Raw genomic sequence first — 13,231 nt, forward strand, 5'->3', positions numbered from 1 at the left:
CCTATCTTAGGTGGAATCACCTAGGAGAGGGGCATGACCTCTCAGTGAATGTTGAATATGAGAAAGAAGAAACAGCACACTCAAAACCTTAATCAATTTCTCAGGTATATAATTTTCCCACAATTATAATCTTATTTTCTTTTTATGTTTTTGATGTGTTAAACCACCGTTTGGTAGTATGGATAGTATAGGATGGGATGGGATGGTTGGAGGGCATCACTGACTCAATGGACATGAGTTTGAGCAAGCTCCAGGAGTTGGCGATGGACAGGGAAGCCTGGCATGCTGCAGTCCATGGGGTCACAAAGAGTCGGACACGACTGAACTGAACTGTTTTGGTGGTAAATCTTAATGAAGTTCCTAGACAATAATGCCCTGGAGAAAATCTGACTAGTTGTTATTGTTTGCATTTACCACGATAAAATCTATTGTTTTACTTGTCTGTAACTACATAAAAATTTATTTTTCTAAATGTAAGTTACACAAACTTCAAATTTATTCAATTTTTAAAACAGAGAAGATTTACTTTTCATTCCACTTAGCTCTGCTGGCAAACTCTTCAGTTGATTACTGGAAAGATTGAGACGCACCAGGCTGGATAGAAAAGAAAAACTAGCAGGAACAGTTGTAAGGCGATTATTTGAAAGATCCTTTAAAAAGAGGAAGACAAAATGAATGAATGAACAAGTAAATAAAATAATAAATGAAGGATCCCTAAGGGGGGTGTTCAGAATTTTAAGGGCATTGCAACATCTTAAAAGAGTATTTAGAGTAGATACACTTTGTAAGTCTCATTCACTGACAATTTCACAGACCATCATTCATTGCCTCAATATTTTCTGTGGACCTGCTACATGTCTAATAATGTAACACAGAGAAATTAAAATGAACTGATTTCAAAAATATTTCACAGAAATGTTTCTGTTAGTACTAAGTCATGCTGTATCTTGCATTGTTTTTAAAAAATCCATTTATTCATCCAATATTTGTTGAGTATCTACATCAGGCAAAATGTATAGTTAAACTGTAATATAAAAAGAAAAACACCTTTGCAAAAAAGAAAAAGTGCTTGAAAGAAAAAAAGTAAGGCTGAATAATATGGCCATTTTAATTTGGGAGGAAAAAATATTCCCTCCTGGTTCTTCTGCTGACCCCAGTAAGTCTGCTTTAACTAAGTACAAAAGTCTACTGTTTAGTTTTCACTCATTCACCCTGCCTAATTAATCCCTATACCTTACTTTTGCATTGTAAGTCTTTGCTTTTTCTCTTAATAGTTATGAGAATTTTTTTGCAACTCCCTTTAAAAGACAATGCTATGTATCAGGTATTCTTCTTATGACATTCAAATTAAATGTAAGTATTCCACCAGCTATCACTAAACTATTAGGTAGGGCAACAGTGAATAAGAAAAAGATGACTTAAAGGAACTCTTCTCTGAAGACAATGATTTAGTCTAACATTAAATAACTATAACTCTAAATAAATCAAGAAAATAGGAAAAGGAAAAATGCTATTATACATCAGCATATTTTTAAAACATACTGTTATTATTATAATAACAACACATAATCTACAACATACAACATAACACTATACAACTCAAATACTCTAAGGTCTAAGAATCAACATATTACTAATAAACATTTTGTGATATCAGAATTTACTGACACTAAATGCAATGTAGTACTCTGGATTGGATCCTGGAACAAAAAGAAAAGGACATTAGTGAAAACACTGAGAAAATATTATAAAATCTATAGTTTAGTTAGCAATATTGTACCAAAGTCAATTTCTTAGTTTTTACAAATATCTCATGGTTATGTAAAATGTTCACTCATTAAGATGGGTGAAGGGTATACAGACACTCTCTGTACTATCTTTCCAACTTCTCTATAAATCTAAAATTATTTCAATATCAAAAGCTAAAAATAAAAGGTTTCTGATAAAGATTAACTCACAAATTCTGAAGAAATTTTAAAGAACCTAAAGTAACAGAATTACCAATAGTTAAATATTAAACTATTGCAGTTAATGATTAAACTGGATACAAAATAAGTATAGTGAATATGAATTAATCATTATTTATGCGACACATTTCTTCAATAAATATTTATTTAGCACTGTGCTAAGCAGTTTTATGTAACTTTAAGAAATATTACTAGCTTAAATTATTGCCCAGAAATAAGACCACCATTGAGCTACCACAAAAGAATAAATGAATATTTTAATGCCACAATCTTTCCTGTTGCCTATGGAGTCTTGCTGAAATGAATTAGGATTCGAGTTCTAGGATGAGACAGAAAATGAAAGCATGCTATTTGCCAGGACACTATGGGTTTACATTGATGTGTAACAAGTTGATTTAGAACACTGGAATTCCATTCTTTTCTTTCCTTGATCCTTCAGTTATGTAAAATTTTGTTTCATGAAATGTCATGACTCCATTCAAAATTTGGCTTGTTTCAGCTGGTATATACAACTTTCAGAGCTCTTGTATTTGGAAAATTGGAAGGGCCCAGAATTTGAAACGTGTCTTATTTTCACTGTTTTTGTTTTAAACTATAGCTATATAACGGAGAAGGCAATGGCAAGCCACTCCAGTACTCTTGCCTAGAAAATTCCATGGATGGAGGAGCCTGGTAGGCTGCAGTCCGTGGGGTCACTAAGGGTCAGACACGACTGAGCGACTTCACTTTCACTTTCGCACATTGGAGAAGGAAATGGCAACCCACTCCAGTGTTCTTGCCTGGAGAATCCCAGGGACGGGGGAGCCTGGTGGGCTTCCATCTATGGGGTCACACAGAGTTGGACATGACTGAAGTGACTTAGCAGCAGCATAGCTATATAAAGCTTGTGGATTAAACAGAATAAATTTCTAAATTAAAAAAAAGAAATATTGTTAGCTTGTTATTACATATCTTATACTTTTAATGCTTTAATTTATTGTTGCTCACATTTATGATTTATCTGATAATTAGTCCTTAAGAACACAGTTCTTAACTGAAACATTCTTTTATTAAGAAAATGAATATCCGGGAACCCAGAACAAAAGTTTATAAGGTTTCCATTAAGCCTTCTACTAGATTCTTTTTTAATCAATTGCTATCTTTTACCACTAAATTTTATAAGAAAATCTGATGGCTCCCTTCCTTCCCATTCATTTCATCTACATTTTACTTCCCAAAATTTATTTCCAATCTGATCAGATTGACAAAGAGATACTAAAGAAATGGTTGAGCAGAGTATATATTTTGATTTCAACCACTAGAGCAGATGGGGGAAAATATCACGAAAAAAATAAGTAAAAGAAGTAATCTGTCCTTCAATAAAAAATAAACTTCAAGGCTAAAATGACACTAATGAGTTTTTCAAAACATGTAATAGTGAACAAACAAGAATGTACTATGAAATAACTAGATGGAGTTGAGATTTATATTGGAATATCTGATCTAATACAGCTAAAGTCTTTCAGATAGGATAGCTTATAGTACAGTCTTATTCCTCCTGTGGTAAATTTGGGAGGGAAAGGTGTATACACTTTGAAATCAAATTGTCTGATGTTAAAATCCTGAATTCCTTAATCAGTTGTACGACTTTTGATGTTACTTTTTAAAAAATCTGTAACAGGATGAAAACTACTTAGCTATATGTAAAGCAAAGTGCCTATTGTCTGTATTATTCTTAATAGTATGACTAAAATAATATAATGTACTGCTTCATGGTAATCTCTATTTAAGATGTGAAACAGATGGAATGAAAATTTCACCAAGAAATGTGGCCACTTTGGAAAACAGGGAAGAAAAGGCAGGCCCTGAAGGTATTATCTGGACACTTAGGGAACAGAAGGACCATAAGGGCTTAAGAGGAGGTAATGGGAACCTACAACAAGAGAAGCCACCTCAATGAGAAGCCCAGGCATCGAAACTAGAGAGTAGCCCTCACGCACTACAACTAGAGAAAGCCTGCATGCAGCAAGAAAGACCCTGTGCAGCCAAAAATATTTGAAAAAAAAGTGGGGAGTGTAAGTATACGCTAAAAACACCTTTCCTCTCTTTTGCAAAGCCATAAAAGCCTCTGAAGAGCAAAGTCATCATCATCAGGCCCCTTCTAAAACTCTAATCTGAAATTAAAATCTAAGGTAATTTGTATCATAAGAAAAACATAGGAAAAAAGAAGAAAAACATAGAAAACAAATTTGCAATTATTAATTTAGCAATCTAATTGTAATACATAGTTCTGATAATCTAGTCATACAAACAGCTGTCCATGTACTCATGATGGGTATCAGATATCCAATTTCTCAGTCAAATGAAAAATCCCTCCAGCCCCAAATTATACAAATACTGCAAAATCAAAACTTACTAAATCTTCTAAGTTGGAAAGTTGTTCAAACCCCTCTGGTATGCAAGTGAGTTCATTATGCTGGAGATACAGGCCCTTCAGATTTCTTAGATTTGTAATTTCTTCAGGGAGTATTTTCAGCTTGTTATGGCTATTGATTGATAAAACAAATGCTGAATAATTTGGTGACAACAAAATAAATACTTAACAAGGTGTTTCTGCTAATCAACTACCAGGGCTCATTCAAAAAAAGTCAAGTAAGGTTACTAATTTTAAGGACTTATCAAATTTTACATCCTAAAAGGAAACACCCATTAAAATGACAGTAATGTAATCAAACTGTTTCAAAGAAATAAAGATTTTGAAGCAAAGATATAATTTGTGAAATTCTGATTGGTTTCTTTTAATCAACTTCATTTTACATGCAATGTGAAAGAATACATTGGACTAAATTTTCACACTCTATCAGAGTTTTAAGATTTTGACAAAGACACATACACACACTACAATGAAGTCACATTTTACATGGGGATTAGGCTTCAGTCTAGCACTCCAAACAAAAATAGCTATTTCTATTTGAGGGCCTAGCATATCCAGCTGAACGTGTAACATGCAACTCCAATCTTATTTGTATTGAATCTTTATTTTCAGTTCAGTCTTGCAGAGATTCCAGTTTATTGATGGAGATGTCCCCAAGTCACTTAGAATAATACATTCCCTGATAATTAAGAGATGATTTAACTTGTTCTTAGATTCATGCCAACTACTTGCTTGGGAATTCTACTCTACTATCTAGCCATATACAGTTTCCTCACAAATAACAGGCAGGAAAAGGGAAATATAAGCATATAATAATGATCTTAAATTGCAATAAAACTAGCTGGAACAAAAATGCCAAAAAATGTTTTATGAAATATGAACAAGCAAAAACCACTAAAAATTGGTTGACACTGTCAGTTACTTAATTGTAATCTTTGCATATCTGACAGGAATTTAGTTGGCAAAAATGTTATTTTTGCTATATATTTCCTTCTTTTCCTCTCTTATTCTATTCCCTCCATCCTAACAATCATACTCATAAGTTTTAGAAGCTAAAGCTAAAGCCACCTACAGCTGCTGCATACTCTCTCTTCTCTCAACCCTTCCCACTCTTCTTTTCGCAGGGCATATCTATGCCTTTGGCTTGCAATGGGAAGAAGTTCTGATGTACAACTAAACAATAAGTATCTTCGCTAACTGTCCTAAACAATTTTGGGTACAGATATTTTTGTTAATTTATGGCAATTTTAAGTTTTTCATCAATTAAAGACTGTTATTGAAGAACTGTTCTCCCTCAAACTAGTTAACTTCAGAAAACTGAGACTTGATCATGCTATGTCAGATCAATAACCATACCTATTTTATAAGCCACAGCTTTTTAAACAATGTTTAACACTTAAATCCTTTTAATTTTTTCTCCTAAATTAAATCATCCCTAATCCCTTTTCCACAGTGTATATATAACATGTAAGGCAGTAATTTTTCTTCAAAGTCTGAATGCATACTGAAGGGCAAACAGAGATAACTGGAGTCTCAGCTAGCTGGCCTCCCATGTACCTATCAAAGAGTACCAGAGGAATACCCATGGAATCTCAGGAATCCTCAGAAAGGTTTAAAAACTACTAATATCAAAAACGTGAAATTTTCCTCGCTGATGAAAATAATTGTTGTAAATTTCTTCCTACTGTTTAACACATATATATCTTAGACTATCAAAGTAACATAAAACTTGAGAAGTCAACAAAGATTTTGAAAATAACCACTAAAAATTATTTCACAAAAAATATAAAGAGTATTTTTTTAATTGATCTTAAATTTGTAAAACCAGAAAACATGTAGGCAATTCTAAAACAAAAAATAAAATAATTGGAGAATTAAAGCTTAAAATTCTTATCCTATTTAATCACTTTCTCAAATATAAAAATATTTTTACATGTTAGAAAAAATTTTTTAAAGAATATTAGATTTACACCTTTACACAAGCAATACTTAAATAAGTTTAAATATTACCTGACATTAAGTTTCTGAAGATTTTCCAACTCTCTTATAGCAGAAGGAAGGGATGTCAACTGATTATCATGTATCTGAAAGTTATTAAAAGACACAGTCAATATCTTACTCTTATAAATAACCATAATCTTTGTTACTGCAAAATATTTGCTGACAATACTCTAATTATTCTAATTAAATAGTACTGTTGGACTATCAGTAATTTGTTCTGAGTATAGAAGAGAAAAAGGAGTTTGAAATTGACCACATTGCTGTTCAGAGCTCATGAGTGGTAAGACAGTAATTTTAAATATTACTGTTAAAAAAAAGGAAACTTCACCTCATTGAGTGGAATTTCAATCTCAAGTGAGAGACGAGAGGGTTAGAATGTATAGCCCTCTGTTGGTATGATTATGCCAACATTGACAAAAAATAAATGAGGAAGATTTCTTCTCTCATGTTTTCACAGAATCATATTGTTTTCAAGGTACAAGGAACCTTCAGGAGAACACCTACACCAACTGATTCATTTTACACATGAAGAAAATAAAAACGTCTCTAGAAATCTGACTACATCCAACTTTTTCAGACAAAAACTGGAAGATTTTTGGTGAGCCTAAGTAAAACAGTGGATTGTGATACAGAAGTCTGTGGATTGTGAAATAAACTACTCATGTTTCACCTTACCACATGACATAGCAACTAGAGACTAAAAACAAAGTCCCTGAATAAATCCACAAAAACTTAAGCCCAATAATTTAAGTCAGTATTGGAGATAAGTAACAAAATAATAATAATAATCTTAAGTACTTGCTTTAATGTCTAGAATAATAATGACCATAAAATAATAGCAATAAAAAAAGGACGAGCAGCAGAAGCTACTGCTGATGCTACTGCTAAGTTGCTTCAGCCGTGTCCAACTCTGTGCAACCCCAGAGACGGCAGCCCACCAGGCTCCTCCGTCCGTGGGATTTTCCAGGCAAGAGTACTGGAGTGGGGTGCCATTGCCTTCTCCAGCAGAAGCCACTAGTTAAACATTAATTCTAATTGTGTCTGTATGCGTTAACACATTTAATTCAAAGATAGGCAGTACTAACAGTCTCAATTTATAGATATGGAAACTGAAGTACAGAGAGGTAACTGTCCTGAGATCACACAGCTATCAAGCAGCAGTCAGAACTAGAAGCCTGAGGTTCTGATTCTGCATTCTTAACCATGATGCTTTGCCTAACACAGTAATTTGTTATTCGTCTTGCACTCCACCAGTTGGGCTTTCTGCTTCTAAAAGTCTAAACTTAGCTTCAGAGTCTTTTCAAACAAAAGACTCATAAATCAACTTACATCAAGAACAGTCAGTGCAGGAAGGAGTCGGAGGTCATCAGTAAGTGACTGAAGTTTATTATTTGATATGATTAGTTTGGTCAAATCCGTCTGCTCCCACCATCGCTCAGAGGCATTGAATGAAAGATTCTGATTAGCTTCCTCAGGGATATCCACATTTATTCTCCAAACACACTTAGGCACTATTTCCACCATGCCACACCAAGGAAAGAAAAAAAGAAGTGAGATACTAAGTACGTAAGTTGATAACAGCTATTCAAGTTATCTACTGAAATTTCTGAAACATTAAAAACTTCCAAGTAAATCAAACAAATAGCAATGAATTACAACAACATTAAAGTGAAAGTTTTATTTTATTCCAAAACAGAATAGGGGATATGTATTTTTCATATTAGATCTCACTTTACATTTCCTGCATAGCACATAGTGGTTGGATATATAAGACAAATAAAGAATGGGCTCTATCTTTATGCTCCATAACAGAGAAGATATGGAAATCAAATGAACAAACTCCTGTATCTCATAATAACTCCATAAGGCAGGTGTTATGACTATTCTCACTTTATACATGAGAGAAATGGGACACAGAGAGAATGCATCATTTGTCCCAGGTTATACAGCTGCTGCTGCTAAGTCACTTCAGTCGAGTCCGACTCTGTGTGACCCCATAGACGGAAGCCCAGCAGGCTCCCCCGTCCCTGGGATTCTCCAGGCAAGAACACTGGAGTGGGTTGCCATTTCCTTCTCCAATGTGTGAAAGTGGAAAGTGAAAAGTGAAAGTGAAGTCGCTCAGTCGTGTCTGACCCTTAGCGACCCCACGGACTGCAGCCTACCAGGCTTCTCCATCCATGGGATTTTCTAGGCAATGGTACTGGAGTGGCTTGCCATTGCCTTCTCCGGGTTATACAGCTAGGTAAGATTAAACCCTGGAAAGCTAAACTATCTTGCTTCTCAGTGAATATTTGAAAGGTATATCTGACACACAACACAACATTGTTACTCTTGTTGCAGCAAATACAGCAATTCCGACATAGCAAATAAGTCTGTACAAGTTAAACAGAAAGAGTTCAGGTTTATCACTATTAAACTGAAGCTCTAGAAGATATTAACCTGCTTCAGTGCTACAGCAAATGTGTTATCGCACATTATATCCATGAAAGAAATTGAATTTGTTATTTAAAACAATCCCACAAAGAAAACTCTAGGCCCAGATAGCTTCACTGGTGAAATCTAGCAGACATTTAGAGTAGAAACAAAAGTAATTCTACAGAGCCTTTCAGAAAATAAAGGAAATAAAAACTTCCAACTCATTTTATGAAGTCAGCATTATTCTGATACCAAAATCAGAGACATTAAAAACAGGGGGTTACTCCAAAAACCACATCTAAACATCATGACCAAGCAGGAGTTATATCAGGAATGCAAGGCTACTTTAACATTTGACAATCAAAATTCATTTGCTCCCTGAAACTTTAATAGACTAAACCATCTGGGTCCAGTCGATAAGTACATTCCAGCACACAGTTTTTGAGAATAACTCATTTATCTACTTATTCCTTCCACAAATGTTTAATAAGAATCTACTATGTACCAAGCACAACTTTGAGTGCTAAGGACACAATAAGCAAAATGAAGGTCCCTGACCACATGCAACTAATATTCTAGCAAAGGGCAGAGAATACAATAAACAAATAAATACAGAATACAGATTCTGATAATAATAAATGCTATTAAAAACAGATTAGAGAATACAATGCTAGCAAGAGAATTTATTATAGATAGGGTAGTGAGGAAAGACCTATCTAAGCAGAGTCCTCGAGAAAGTCAAGAAGTGAACCCTAGTCAGGTATCATGTAGAAAGTTCCAGGCTCTGGAACAAGCATGTGTACAAGTACAGCCGTAATTTTAAAATATTTATGTTCCCATTGATTAAAACTTTTTCTAGGGAAAAAAAAAAAAACTTTTTCTAGGGAGAGCAGAGATTTTATCATATATCCTTTCATTCAGCAAGTACTTGTTTGCATGGTGAACTCTATACATGGCACAATTTTAAAAAAGCAATCATTACAGGGAAACGGAAACTTTTAATTCCAGATGGCCTAAAACCTAAATATAAGTAAAGGAAAACATTACAGGAATAATGCCATAATCTCTCTCTCCCCACTTTCCACGCCCTCCCTTACACAACAGAAAATCAGAGCATATGACTCTAATTCACTCATGATATCCAGATTTGTGCATTTGATCTTTACTAGATTTTCAGGATGGCCCCAAATTCACTTCGTGTGGCATCCATCTTGATTTTCAACTTAGGAAATATGCTAAATATGCCTTGTATTTAGGATTCTGTTCAAATGCAGACAGAAAAGGGACTTGAACAGAGAACAGTGTCATTTACTCTATATGAACAAAGGACCAGATCAAATACAGAATTTTGGCGTTGGTAAATACCTAAGAGATTAAGAGGAACAGAGGGCCAAAGAAACAAAGCATGTGCCCATCACGTGACAGCTAATTTTGTCAAACATTATGCTGTTTATCCGACAGAATGTGGGAATCCCAGAAAGCGCCCCGTTTAAATTTTGGCCATATCCCCAGCACATTCCCTGCACCAGACATTTCCTGGAACCAAAAGTAGAAACCGAACGAGCTGACCAAACCAGTGGAAATGTGATAAAAGCCCGAATTCCAGGACCGGAATCCCGGCTAGAATACGGAGCCAAAGGTAGCCAAAGCCAGGCCAGGGGAAAGAGAGGCTACCAGGGGCAAGTGCTTTGTGCCAGGTCGCACAAACGGGTCGTACCTCTGGATCTTACCTTCGCTGAGGTTGCGGCCCGACAGATTTAACTGGCCGCTCTTCCTCGCCGCCTTTAAGAGTCCCTGGGTTACGCCGGCACTGCAGTCTCTGCTCTCAGTCCGGAAACCTGCTCGGGTATCCCGCCCCACTATCCCCCTCAGCCGCGACATGTTCAAAGCCCGGGGCTCCGCAGCGGAGGCCCGCCAGTGACGGTCCCCGGCGGCGCCGCGGGGCCGCCCCGCCCCTATCGGGAGCGCGCGCGGCGTGCGCCGGGCCTTCGCTCTCGGCGGCGCGACTCGGATGTCGTCATCGCCAGCGCCTGGGGCAGGAGGACAGAGGAGCCCTACCCGTTGCCGGTGCCGGCCTTGTCTCTTGGAATTACTTCGCTCAAGTAAGTGCGTTTAACGGGCTGAAGAACGCTGTTGAGTTTACTGTGTGCACTATTACTGCGACTGCCATCTCCTCTTTTGTGCTCCCGCGGCGGCGAGGCTTTCAGGAAAGGATAACCTTCCCTGCGCCTCTCGCCTGGCCGGAACGTGGGCCTTGACTAAAACTTGAGACCTGGGCGCGGTCTGCAGCCTCTCTGGACCCTTGCCTGTGTTTGTCGCCTGTGGTGCTGGCGCCAGATCTCCGTTCCGCGTAGGATGTAAAGCCGATTTCGGTTCTTCTGATCTCTACTCCGACTCTTAGCATTAGTGCGCCTTGGTGGTTGTTACATGGAATTTGTAGCCCAGCATAGGAAATGGAAAGGGTTGGCCACAGAGAAGGGAAGGGAAAAAAAATAGAGCTTCATAGTAAATGTCGTCTCTGCCAGACAGTTGAGAGGAGCCCAGTGTAAGCGCGAGCTTGAGCATAGAGAGAAAAGCTTGCTCTTTGGAGCTCGAGGGATAGGAGTTCGAATCCCAGCTGCTTCTGTAGCTTACAAGCTGTGTAACGTTAAGCAGTTTGCTTGACAGCTTTTAAAGTTAACTCCTTTTTCATTAATTTAGGGTTAATCATTTCTCTCTCATTCGATTTTTTAAATAATTTAGTGAAAAAGTTTTAAATATTGAGCGCTTGGTGGGGAAAGGAACTCCATCCAGTTCCGAATGGAAGATGAAAATTTTGTTCAAAGTCGGTTATCTTGGGAAGTTAGTTTCTATCTGAAATGTAAAGCTTTAATTAAAGCTTTAATGTAAAGCAATATGTAATTAACAACTCATCATCTTTAGTATTGCCTTGGGTGGTAGATTTTTCTTTTGCCTAAAGTAATTTTGTCTTAAAAAGCATACACCAGGAAATTCTCTCCTCAGCCCCCTCAACTAGGCTGGGGATCTTTAGGGTATTTAAAAGGTAATATGATGGCCCGCTGACGAATTCAGCAGAACACGGTTTTTCCTGAGTCTAGGTTCTTGCCAACCATAAAATTTGGCTTCTAGTCCCCCATCCCCTCGATTAAATCTCTAAATTCTCTGGAGTCCTTTGCATCGAAAGTGAGCAGCACTACTTAGTAATTACACTCCTAAGCAAGAAAAGGTGAGTTTTGAAGCAAGGAACATAGTAGTTTTTGCAAGATCACTAATAAACACCCAAAAAATTGAAGGTGGAAGGGATTAAGAAACTTGCCACATGTCACAGGTTTCTCTAAGTGGTGTGACCAAGCATTTGAACCTAGCTTTCTTAACCTTTCTTGTTAATCATTATGATTTACCTAGTGACTTTTATTTCATCATTTTCAACTGGTTTTTGTCCTCCAACCATTTTTAGGAAGGCTTCAATTATGTTTTAAGAGATAATTATTACAGAAAACTCTTATTTTCTCTATTTTAGGGTGTAGAAGCCTCCCTTTGGAGGATTAATTGCTTGAATGTAAAAGTTTACAGTAGCCACCTCTCCCTTTTTTTAAATTACAGGCAAGGTATAGTTTTTTGATTTATTGTGCTTTTACTTGACGTTAAATATTATTGACATCTAATTATAGTATTATATTGAAACTTGCATTTTGTATGAGAAGCGTATTCTAACTAATGGCAGAGTAACTCTGAAAAATCCATGTGACAGCACACTTTGTGGTAAACTTCAGTAGATATAAATTGACATGTATAAAAATTTAACAAGTACATGTCTATAGTACACCATGTATTATACCTGTGTAGTAAGTGCAGATTGAACAAGTAAAGGTGAGAATTATTACCTCATGCAGTCAGGAAAACCATGGGTTTTGTCTCAAATTGATGCAAACTGAAAGTTTATTAACTTGAACTTTATGAGAAAGTGTAGTTATGTATAGTTATATTTGTGGGAATTAACACTGTAAATGAACTGTAATGCTTCTGAAAGAATACATTAAAACAAAAAACCCAATCCTTTTTCAACATGGGCATTGAAGAAGCTCAAGTATTTGCTTTCAAAAAAAAAGATCGATTATTAAAACAATGTGAAACGTATATCCTGTATAAGGGCTGGAGACTGCATAGTTACCTTTATAATAGAATTTCCCTAGCTACAATTTATTATATTCATTTTATTAAAGTATGGAAGGCTTCACTCTTCTAGCTTTGCTAAATGAAACGGAAAATGAAGAAGTCAAATACATATTGAACTTAAGATTTTAGATCAGCCAAAGATAATGTTCTGTCTCATAACAGAAAGTAAGACTTACCAAAGTAAGGTAGAGTGACTTGTCACTACCACCAAAATTTAATAAGATGTTAAAACATGGCTGTGGTATTCTTATGAACACTG

The 13,231-nt window shown here is 36.2% G+C and overlaps 2 protein-coding genes across 3 annotated transcripts in view; one reads left to right on the forward strand and one right to left on the reverse strand.

The window, feature by feature from the left end:
* LRRC40 (leucine rich repeat containing 40) overlaps positions 1-10,760 on the reverse strand; it is a 46,041-nt gene extending 35,281 nt beyond the window's left edge. The window contains exons 1-5 of the mRNA XM_055402287.2: positions 10,527-10,760; positions 7,711-7,892; positions 6,391-6,464; positions 4,363-4,492; positions 527-650 (exon numbers count right to left, since the gene is read on the reverse strand). Of these exons, the coding sequence (XP_055258262.2) occupies positions 527-650; positions 4,363-4,492; positions 6,391-6,464; positions 7,711-7,892; positions 10,527-10,677 (661 nt within the window). The 5' untranslated portion in view covers positions 10,678-10,760. The remainder of the gene's footprint in view (positions 1-526; positions 651-4,362; positions 4,493-6,390; positions 6,465-7,710; positions 7,893-10,526) is intronic.
* A 7-nt stretch (positions 10,761-10,767) lies between these two features.
* SRSF11 (serine and arginine rich splicing factor 11) overlaps positions 10,768-13,231 on the forward strand; it is a 51,477-nt gene continuing 49,013 nt past the window's right edge. The window contains exon 1 of one of the 2 annotated variants that reach the window (XM_055402289.2): positions 10,768-10,898. The gene's annotated coding sequence lies outside the window, so the exon portion shown is untranslated. The remainder of the gene's footprint in view (positions 10,899-13,231) is intronic. The other variant, XM_055402290.2, reaches the window with a different exon arrangement.

Source organism: Moschus berezovskii, chromosome 4 (genome assembly GCF_049115385.1).
Source record: "Moschus berezovskii isolate FMDL1 chromosome 4, NW_MosBer_1.0, whole genome shotgun sequence".
Taxonomy (NCBI): domain Eukaryota; kingdom Metazoa; phylum Chordata; class Mammalia; order Artiodactyla; family Moschidae; genus Moschus; species Moschus berezovskii.